At 37.1% G+C, this 11,536-nt stretch overlaps 1 protein-coding gene across 1 annotated transcript; it reads right to left on the bottom strand.

The window, feature by feature from the left end:
- Window positions 1-1,676: 1,676 nt before the first annotated feature.
- dnajc27 (DnaJ (Hsp40) homolog, subfamily C, member 27) lies at window positions 1,677-7,304 on the bottom strand. The gene is made up of 7 exons (XM_080878338.1): window positions 6,912-7,304; window positions 5,994-6,076; window positions 5,841-5,910; window positions 5,262-5,426; window positions 4,874-4,996; window positions 4,633-4,793; window positions 1,677-4,537 (listed from the first exon to the last, which is right to left on the bottom strand). Exons 1-7 carry the CDS (start codon window positions 6,996-6,998, stop codon window positions 4,405-4,407), a joined length of 822 nt encoding a protein of 273 aa, XP_080734464.1. The 5' UTR covers window positions 6,999-7,304; the 3' UTR covers window positions 1,677-4,404.
- Window positions 7,305-11,536: the final 4,232 nt, after the last annotated feature.

The raw sequence follows: 11,536 nt of genomic DNA, 5'->3' as shown, positions 1-11,536 counted from the left end.
TCGGTTGCATCACTGGAGGAGACGAGGCGGCTTACAGGAGAGAGGTGGCCGGTCTGGTGTCATGGTGTGAGGACACCCTCAACACTGACAAGACAAAGAAGATGATAGTGGACATGAGGAAGAAGAGGAGACCTCACCAACCGCTGTCTATCCGGGGCCTTGAAGTGGAGAGGGTGAGCAGCTTCAGGTGCCTGGGCGTCTACATCACCGAGGACCTCACCTGGTCACTGAACACCACACAGCTGGTCAAGAAGGCTCAGCAGCGGCCGTATTTCCTGAGGAGGCTGAGGAAATTTGGTATGTCGGCCAAGATCCTCAGCAGCTTCTACAGCTGCACTGTGGAGAGCACACTGACCAGCTGCATCACTGCATGGTACGGCAGCACTACTGCTATGGACCGCAAACGCCTGCAGAGAGTGATAACAACTGTGGAGAAGATCACCAGGACACCGCTGCCCTCTCTGCAGAGCATCTACCATCATCGAGTCCAGAGGAGAGCTGCCTCCATCCTCAAAGACCCCACACACCCCCAACACAGACTGTTCACACTTCTGCCTTCAGGGCGGAGGTTCAGAAGTTTGAAATCCAGAATATCGAGACTCAACAACTCCTTCTTGCCCACTGCCATCAGACTCTTGAACAGCTGACCCATTTTGAACAGTAATAATAATTTTTTGCACATCAGGTCATCTTACATATTATACATAATATAGAAAAAAATATAATACGTAATATAATATTGCACAAAGCAATATTATATTACGTATTATATTTGCACTTAAAATAAATAGAAGAATCAAAGGGCAATTCTATCTGATATTAAACCCAAACTCTGAACATAACCTGCTCCTGACCAGATTATGTGCATATGTTACCGTGGTGATTTAGCCAGGTATAGACACAGCAAACTGACTTGAAACTCAACAGAGCACGCTAAGCCATTGAGCTCACTTCATTAAACTCGGTTCAGTGAAGACAAGATGAAGTACAGACAACAAGAAGTCAGAACTGCATTAAATTCAGTCCTTTGTTTGTGGTGGTGCATCCTGCTGGTCCGGTTTCACTAAATTCTTAAAGTTTAATGGTTATATGAGCACATGAAGGTCGACTTTGGCTGAAAAAAGTTTTCTCACTGAAAAAAACAAACTATAGCTTTATTAAGTAGACCACAGCTATTAGAATCAGATTAACTGACCCTTTGCAAGAAATTAGACACAAAGTTGTGGAGATTTGTAAAAAACAAACTCAGTGATGACTCAACCTTAACATACCTAAAGTTACAGAACATTAAAAAACCCAAATAACTGACTAAGTTACAAAACAATAAAATAAACTAATAATAATTCATTTTCCCAAAAAAGGTTAAATACTTTCAATTTGAAAATATTCTGAAATAGTCAAACAATTATAACAAGTTGTGTTCAGAGGTTTAAAATATAAAAAATTAAAAAGAAAAAAGTTTTATATTTATTTTTTGTATTATTTCCATGACACAATCTGAATTTCTGAATCATTCCAGGTTTATTATTAATTACTAATTATAAAATACTAAATTATAGTAAATTATAAATATAAACTAATATAAATGACAAAAATAAAACACTCACGGTATATTTCAGAATGATTTAAGGATTTCCTAAAATCTTGAGATATCAAAGGAAATCCCGGATCTGGCAGCAGGTAAAACACCTCAAGATAAAAATCAGAACAGGCTGACATCAGAATTCATTTTTGTGACTTTTTTATTAATTAAAAACAATCTAGCAGAACAACATTTAGTCTGTAACTGTAACACACACTCACTCCAGCGCTCGCACGTCATCATGTGACTGATGACTGCACAAACTAAGGGGAAATTTGTACTTTTGTGTTAAATCTATGTCGTAGGCTCTACATAGATTCAGTGCACATGTATAAATTAAACATCAGGCAACAGGAATTCATTATGTTTGAGCCATGAGGTACAGAGTTCAAACTGTGCCAAATCACACATCCGTCAAACACACAGTCACATTAGGAGTTAGCTCAGAGTGTTTGTAACATAAATCATGTGATTAAAATAAAGAATACAGAGAGAAAACTGGTTGAAATAACATGACTGATTGGCCAACGCTCATTAAAACTCCTCTTCCACTTTCAAGTTTAGTGTGATTTTTATTTTTTAACCTCTTACTTTACTTTTATATTATGCATTAATATATTTTTTCTAAAGTAAGTTAAATTGACTTTATAGTGTTTTCATCAAAATGTTTTGTTTTCATTACAGATTTCAATTTGGGGGATTTATCTTTTTTTTTTTTATTAAAGGGATTTAAATTATTTGAAATCCCTTTAAGAAATTTTCATAATATATAATGCATAAATCATTACAGATTTTTTGTTTGAAAATAGTCTTTTGTAATATTTTTCACATAATTTAATATTATCTTTTCTCACTACTCTCTCTTTTTACTTTTCTCAATTCACTGGTTTGGCTTTCAATATTATCACTTCTGTGGAAAACTGAATTAAAGTTGCTTTACAATTTAGTATTTTGAAAATATTATATATATATATATTCACATCCACAGATATTAATATAGCTGAGTATTAACAGGGCTGATGTAAAATGTTGATAAAAAGCCACATTTGCAATATGTTCTAATCAAGATCAATTGACTTGAACTTTAAAGCATAACATAAAAATCACATTAAAGCAACAAGTGGAACCTCTTTCTGGATTGTTTGGTTGCACATATGTAAAAATATAAAACTATGATAACATATTCATGCTGCCTATGAGTTCTTTACAATATGAAACACTTTTCTGCTTTAACAAGACATTTTGTGTGATACAAAGTCAGTAAACGGGCACAAGTCTCTCTTTTAACAACCAATCGTGTTAATTACCATCATGTAAACATCAACTATGACTCTCATCTCATGGAAGACGAATCACACGTTAAAATGTGGTGATGGGATGACCATGTTGAATCTTTTTTTTAAATTTGTTTTTCTTCAAGAAATATTTTTGTTCATTTTTGTTCAAATGAAAATAACTTAATAAGAAAACCAATAAGGAATTTTGAATCTTAACAAAATGTGTAATTTCTATCAACTGCCAAAGAAATAAATCAGTTATTCATTTTTTAAATATATTTTTTAGGTAATAGTTTACTTGGGATAAATGTAATAACAAATAACATTAGGGAACCAATACAATATTTGGCAGTTTGAGGGAAAAAAATTAATGAACTGAGGCAACAAACCAAGAAAATATAAACATGCACAAGTGATTCCATTGATTTTAAAGAAACAAGACTTAAAAATATGTTCAGCAAACTATTCGATGAGTTAAAAGAATAGGTTGGCACTTTGGAGAAAAAAGTGATTTAAGGGCATGCATTAACATTTTCACTTTATCCACAGTAGGAGGGAACAAATCAGAGAAATAATGGAGTAAGTCAATAAAACAAACAATGTACAAAAAAAATAAAATTAATAGTTTGGACACAAACTAAACTTTTAGGCCAATAATCAACCGAGAAACAGGTTAAATTAACTAGTTAAGGGAACAAGTCAGCTACTTGGGGTGAGTGATTTTAATGGAGGAAATTAGTAGTGTGAGAGTAGAGATATGCTTTTTCAGGGAACAAATGTGAGGAGCTCCATATAAACACTTACAGAAACAAATTAATTTAAATGGGGCAGCATGTGTGGGTGACCTAATTGACATTGACATGAATATAGGAAACTATGTGAAACTCCTTAGCTAAGGGATTAATAAAGTATTCTGATTTGTCCAGGAGAAGTACATTAAACTAACCCCGACATTACAGAGAAGAACATTTTGATGGGTTTATTTCCAGTCACAAAGAAAGCAAAGCTGGTAGTTTAACTCCACCGTGCCTACAAGTTTAACCCATTTTGGTTTCAGATTCGTTTTTGACGATGAGGATTTGGCAGGTTTTTGCTACATTGAAATTTAAAGTTCTTTTTTTTAAATATTCAGCATGCAGTTTAAGTGATTATGCCTTTAATTTGTTTTTGACAGCTTTAAGTGGACACACACAGGACAAGTACCTTTAAAGAGTAAAAATTTGAAATAATTTAATTTTGAAATGTTTTTCACAGAGTTTGTATCTTTTTCATTTGTGTGGCACTCATCGTCTTCCATACTCTCTCCAGTGTAGTGTTTAAAATATCATATAATAAGTTAAAACTGGTTTATGTTGGCATACCGCACTGTGGCAAGCAAAATGGCACACATGACACGTACGCTGAATAAATACAGAAATAAATAAATAAATAAATAAAGTTCGTCATCAGTTTGTGTCTGAGTGACAGCAGGTCCAGTTGTTTCTGTGTGTGTGTGTGTCTGTGTGTGTGTGGTTGTGTGTGTGTGTGTGTGTGTGTGTGTGTGTGTTATTTAATGTTCTTTAGCAGTGAGGTGCGGGCGTTCACCACCGCCTTGAACGCGTCTTCACTGCCGGGGGCAACACATTTATCTGGATGCAGCAGGACTGCCAGCTTCCTGTACGCCTTGTTCACTTCCTCCCTAGAAATGAAAAGATAGTAAACTGCATTAGACACAATGTGGCAAAAAAACAAAACAACTTTATTGAAAAGATGGCCTGTATGCTGGCGACTCACCGCGTGGCCCCGGGTTTGACTCCCAACATATCCCACGAGTCTTTGCTGTTGCGGATACGTCGGATGGTGTCAGCCTGCTCTTTGGTGAAGCCGACGCTGACCTCCGACACCGGGCGCTTTCCGCCGTTCTCGCACATGTCAGTGATGGAGGAGAAGAACGCCTGTGGAGAACACGGCACTCACTGAAACACGGTCCATAAAAAAACATGTACAGGAAGCTGCGCATGTGTGCGAGAAATACCTGAAACATCTCGTTGATGCCCTCGCCGCTCTGTGCTGATGTCTCAAAGTAATGAAAGCCTCTGGACTCCGCCCACAGGCGCCCCTCGCCCTCATCCACCACTCGCCGCTTTGTCAGGTCCACCTGTATGAACACGCAGACATTTACCTCCAGCTGCATGTGTGTTTAATAAACCTCAATAAAAGATTTCCTACTCACTTTAAACAATACATTTTACAAAACAGATACTTTTTAGTTCTCTGACTGTGCTGGAGCAGCTTAGTATGAGTCACAGTTCAAAATAATCCTTCTTTATCTCATTCAGGGCCTTAATACATCTCCACAGCACATCCTCAGTTTGAATCAAGCTGCTTCAGCTCCTCTCTCTTTAAGCTGCACTCGGTCTGACCTTGTTGGCGCAGACGACAAACACGATGCTGTCCATGTTGGCCTGAGAGCCCATTTCTTGTTTCATCTCGCCGAGCCAGCTGTCGAGGGCATCGAAGCTCTCCCTCAGGCCGACATCATACACGAGCAGCACGCCCTGGCTGTCTTTGTAGAACTCGTTACGCACCTGACCAACACCATAGAGAAAGAAACATGTTCACAGAGCGCCGCCTGCTGTGTGGGTGCAAACATTACAAGAAGGCTTATTTTTGGCCTTTGAAAATATCTTGTTTTACGACAGTCTGTCACAGCCATTGATGTTAAAGAAATTCAGAGAAAATAAGTCAGAATTTGAAATCTTCTTGTTGCATATTGGTCTTTTTTTAATCTAATAGGATTTTTGTCATAAAATTTCCAGACATTTTACTTTTATGCAATTTTATGTAATTTTATGTAAATTTTACTCACTAGTTTTCTTTTCTTGTAAATCTGAATTATCTCATATTTCTCTTTCACAGCATCTTTGGTGGCGCTCTAACATACATGTGTTTTATACATTTCTTCTGATGTGAACAACATAAATTGCTAGTTTTTAACTCACTTCATAGAAGAACGGGTGGCCGGCCATATCAAAGATGTTCACCTTGATTTCTCTGTCTCGAACCTGAACTCTGTTGGCAGATAAAACACATGTTAGTGCTCAGTAAAAAACATCACTACACACACAGTGACAGGAAGCAGTCTGTAAACTCACTTGGTGACGCCATAGTCGATTCCAATGGTTGCCAGATACTTTGGAACAAACCTCTTCTCGCAGTAACGCTTGATGATACAGCTCTGAAGAATAAACAATATTTAAAGATGAGCTCCACTGCCTTTCACGCCAGACCATCCATCAAACTGAGATTTATTAATTTTTTAATGTTTTTATTTAGATAATTTGTGTCTTGTTAGGTTTTAATTGGATAATCCCATTTGCAGACACTGTGTTTCAAATAATCATCAGTCTACAATTCTGAGCCTATTTTGGAAAATTTGGCTTCAAAAATAAGCTGTTACGCCTTAATAACTTGAACTTTTTTAGCCTTCTGCCCTTTAAAAGCACATTCATGTCAAAATTTACATTAATTCCAAACAAAGATTTCTCAGGGTTAAACTAGCCTGATCAATAATATCACACATCAAACAACGTTTGTTTTATTGTGCTGTATCAGCACAATAAAACAAACGTTGTTTAAGTGTGCCCTGCTAGTTGTTGCTGTCTGCTCCATGATGCTCCAAATATTAAAGGTAATAAAACAATAAATTCTTTCTTTTTATGACCAAAATCTGCGCCGAATTATGCCTAATGCAACCATATTGAAAATGATTTTACCTGGGTGCTGTAATCTGTGAGATCGTGTGGTGAGATGTAATTAAAATCGGTTTTAAACGAAGTCTGGCGACAGAGTGAACAAAATAAACCAGAGCGCAAAAACAACAAAACTGACATCCAAAACAGAATAAAGACTACAGAAAAAAAATCTTTCACGACCTTTATGCAATTGTTTCAAATATGACATTATAAGCCATAAACTCACAGTAGTACAGTACAGGTGGTTTATAACAAGCTCAAGTAAATGAACCAGACTCTATTTTAGGTTTGAGCTAAAACAAACAGGGGGTCTCATACCTTTCCGACCTCGGCGTTTCCGAGGCTAATCACCTTCACCCGAAGAGACTTCTTGTTGTCTCGTCTTTTCGGCGGGTTTGTTTCCATTTGGATTGTTTAAATTCTAAAGTTTTTTGGCGTTTAAAGAGACGGGACTGTGCCGGAATACAGCCGCTGCTGATATTATTATTGTGAGCGGAGCTAACAGGGCTAACTAGTTGTTAGCACGCTGGTTAGTATCTCTCACAGCCCTTAAACGGGATTATTTCCAGATTCATTAATCTCATCGCATCGTTTAACTTCAGCTCTAATGTTGACGTTTGCGTGCAGCAGACAACCAGAGACCCTGCTGGCCTCATAGCCTTTATGCTAATCAGCTGTTTGGGTCTAGCATGGAGTTAGCTGCTTACTCAACTTCCCCCTTTGTTTTCAAAATAAAACTACATTTAGGGAAAATTGTAGCTTTGAGGTTTTTCGTATACTTACCAAAGCAAGAAATGTGCACACAAAATGCTATGTATATGATTTTAAAAACACAAATATGGGCAGAAATCTGTGCCATCAGAAACTGAATTTGAATAAGTTAAATTCGAATTTGAATTGCTCAGATTGAATCTGAATTGTAACTTGAATAAATGCTTTTGAAAACCGAATTTGAATTAGTCTAATTTGAAATTGAATTTATGGTTTGAAAATGATCATCACTAAATTGAAATTGAATTTTATATTTTGAAAATGAATTGATTTGCTTTGAAACTGCATTTTATCCTTTAAAAATTCAGCTCTCGAATAATTTCAGTTTCACTTCTCACCATTCAGTTTCAGTTCTACAATTCAATTTCAGTTCCAAAATTCAGTTTTTTGGAACTTACATCCGGTTCCGGTTCAAGCGCAGATTAATAGAACTACGTTTTACTAGCGGACCGAAAGTGTTACTGACGGGAATCTACAGCGTCTTGAGCTGAATTAAGACTTCAGAAGTCATTCGTCATGTCGAGTGACCAGCGGATAAACTCTCAGGTTGGTAATAAATGTATTACATGTATAAGAACAAGCGTCATGTTAACAAATGATAGCCGTACGGTAACTTTTATGCTTATTGTAGCTGTTAGCTAAAAACGCTAATTTAGCGTAGTTTGCCCTGAATTCAGCTTTGACAACAAATATGATCGACTGTTTCTAGTAGAATTCCAAAGTTGTCATCTTGGACCCTGTCAGAGTACCCCCTCTGTATGCTTGCAGAGACCCCTACAGTAGGGAAACATGCAAAACGGTGCCCAAACCTTTGTGTTTTAGCTTTATTTGTCTTACACAGCATCCCAACTCTTTAGCTAACTTAATAACTTTAGCTAAAGTGAATAGTTAGTCTAATTCATTAGTGCAGCATTACTGGATCACCTCTGTTTGAAGTGATATAATGTGATATACAACTATCACTGAAACAGCAAACTTTGTAAATAAGCAAACAACACATCTCATTCTCTAAACGTTTGGCCACAGCTGTAGATTACACTATCAGTACTTGTTCACTCTTGACAATAATTATATTTCTAAATTTACTTTGTGCATTTACAGGTAAACAATATCTAATATTTTATCTAAATGACTGCTTTGTCTTTGAAAAGGGTGAAGAGCCTGAGGCCGGTGACAGTCCAGTTCTACTCTAAGTACATCCTTACAGTGGCTCACAGGACAAGGCCACATTCCTGTCCTGCCAGAAGAGAAGAGAAGCTTCAGAGTCTTCATGCATTTCAACCACACCTGTCATATTCCATATGACAGGGGTCTCAAACTCCAGTCCTCAAGGGCCAGTGTCATGCAACTTTTCCATGCCCTCGAGGACTGCCGTATGGTGTTTATGCTGTTTTCTACCCCACAGTTACAGCATGTCTGACTGCCTGTTCAGCATATGCAAAAATATATGAGTTTAAGCATGTGATGACCAAGGCCTTCCATTATGGTGTTTGTCATCACATGTCACAGACATCTGGATGATCATTTGGAATAAACAAAAAACTTGTTACTTCATCTTATCTTTATTATTGTTCTTATTTTACATTGTTAGGCATTAGGTTTATTTGTAGTAGTCCTTTCCAACTTCTTTCCCTCTTCCATGTTACTGTGGCAGCTTGTCAGCATCTATTTGGGGTTGGGAGTGGAACAGAAAGTAAGGAAATCCAAAGTGCCATTAAAACCAGGAGAGGTTCTTATATTTCAGAAGAAGGGATTAATTCAAAAGACCTCAATGCCATATTTTATTTAGGAACCCTAGAGAGCACTTTGCAAAATAACACATTCTTATAATTTCACCCTCAGATGAGCCAAGCTACGACTGTCAGGGAAGGTGATGTAGGTACAGAGCATATGAGAGTGGTTAAGTTTGTCTCTTGTCTAGATGAAGGCACAAGAGGGATGGATGGCAAGGCGTAGAGATTCAGTATCTTCAGTCTTCAGTGGACACTCCATTTCTGGCACAAAACACCTGTAAAAGATGGTCGATTTAGGAGGTGACCCGACAACTTCAGCCTGTCAAACATATTAATGGAGCAGTATGCTTTAAAAAAAAATTAATTAAGTAGAATTATTATGGTAGTTAAACACAGTGAAAGTTGTATATCATATTATATCACTTCAAACAGAGGTGATCCAGTAATGCTGCACTAATGAATTAGACTAACTATTCACTTTAGCTAAAGTTATTAAGTTAGCTAAAGAGTTGGGATGCTGTGTAAGACATAAATAAAGCTAAAACACAAAGGTTTGGGCACCGTTTTGCATGTTTCCCTACTGTAGGGGTTTCTGCAAGCATACAGAGGGGGTACTCTGAGAGGGTCCAAGATGACAACTTTGGAATTCTACTAGAAACAGTCGATCATATTTGTTTGTCAAAGCTGAATTCAGGGCAAACTACGCTAAATTAGCGTTTTTAGCTAACAGCTACAATAAGCATAAAAGTTACCGTACGGCTATCATTTGTTAACATGACGCTTGTTCTTATACATGTAATACATTTATTACCAACCTGAGAGTTTATCCGCTGGTCATTCGACATGACGAATGACTTCTGAAGTCTTAATTCAGCTCAAGACGCTGTAGATTCCCGTCAGTAACACTTTCGGTCCGCTAGTAAAACGTAGTTCTATTAATCTGCGCTTGAACCGGAACCGGATGTAAGTTCCAAAAAACTGAATTTTGGAACTGAAATTGAATGGTGAGAAGTGAAACTGAAATTATTCGAGAGCTGAATTTTTAAAGGATAAAATGCAGTTTCAAAGCAAATCAATTCATTTTCAAAATATAAAATTCAATTTCAATTTAGTGATGATCATTTTCAAACCATAAATTCAATTTCAAATTAGACTAATTCAAATTCGTTTTTCAAAAGCATTTATTCAAGTTACAATTCAGATTCAATCTGAGCAATTCAAATTCAAAATGAACTTATTCAAATTCAGTTTCTGATGGCACAGATTTCTGCCCATACACAAAAACCTAATTTTACATCAAGGTCTTTTATTTTATAGTCAAAGACTATTCAGTTTTATTTTTGAAAAACGAATACCGGACAACGTAAAACCACTGAAAAGCTATTACTGTAAGTTTAAACAATGTAATTTAACAATATATTAATTACTAAATTAATTCATTTTATGAAAAATAGTTTTCAAAAATGTAACAAGTTGTAATTTTCAGAATTTGAAATATTTTAAGAACAATACAATTTAAAATTTCATCACATCAAAGATTGTATTACTTTTATTACGGAGCCCCGTAGGGGACATGGGAGAAAAATAAATTAAGACGTACTTTTGTGAGATCTCGGAAAACTAACTCGGGATCTCGCAAAACTAACTCGGGATCTTGCAAAAGTTTTGCGAGATCTCGCAAAAGTTTTAGCCGCAATCTTCGGCCTTCGACCTCCCGTTAGCTTCGAGCTAACGGGAGGTCGAGACCTACTACAGCCGGGAGGAACACCGCTTTCCCGGCACATCGTGCCTCAACCTCCCGGTCGGCTTTGAGCCGGCGTCCGAAGAATGCGGCTAAAACTTTTGCGAGATATCCCGACTTAGTTTTGCGAGATCTCGCAAACTTTTGTGAGATCTCGCAAAAGTTTTGCGAGATCTCACAAAAGTCCGTCTTAATTTTTTTTTCTCCCATGTCCCCTGCGGGGCTCTGTACATTTATGCATTCATGACATGAAATCCAATAAAATGTAGATATATGAAGAAGATGAAGAAGAAGATGGCCGTAGTGATAGATGTAGTGATACAGAATGAGAGCAACATCAGGATGAAGGACCTCAAGAAATACCAAAGGCTCAGAGAAGAGCTGGAGAAGATGTGGGCTATAGGCAAGTGGCTACAACAGCAACATCGAAGATCTCTGTCCAGAAGAGCGCAGTCCCAGGAACAGCTAAGATACTGCACAGGACCCTCAAACTCCCAGGCCTGTGGTAGAAGACCTGAGCTTGTAGGATAAACCACCCTCAGGGGCTATTCTACTCTATACTTATACTTAAGTGTTACCTTAAGGTTCCCTTCATTTCTTCAGTTTTAATATGTATGTGTTTTAAAATCATCGGATAATCAACAAATTTGAACCTCACTTATTTAAAAATAAAGGTTCTTTAACTGTTATTGTCACAA

This window comes from Rhamphochromis sp. 'chilingali' (assembly GCF_963969265.1).
Source record: "Rhamphochromis sp. 'chilingali' genome assembly, chromosome: 3".
NCBI lineage: Eukaryota > Metazoa > Chordata > Actinopteri > Cichliformes > Cichlidae > Rhamphochromis > Rhamphochromis sp. 'chilingali'.
Note: the sequence above shows the minus strand (reverse complement) of the source record. Positions and strands in the feature narration are given on the sequence as shown.

Bases quoted from the DNA above. Each gene is read 5' to 3' on its own strand.
- dnajc27 (XM_080878338.1), bottom strand. From the start codon at position 6,998: ATGGAAACAAACCCGCCGAAAAGACGAGACAACAAGAAGTCTCTTCGG. The intron at 6,077-6,911 runs GTATGAGACCCC...TTTATTCTTCAG, and splicing joins GAAACGCCGAGGTCGGAAAG to AGCTGTATCATCAAGCGTTA. The intron at 4,997-5,261 runs GTCAGACCGAGT...GTGTTCATACAG, and splicing joins TTGTCGTCTGCGCCAACAAG to GTGGACCTGACAAAGCGGCG.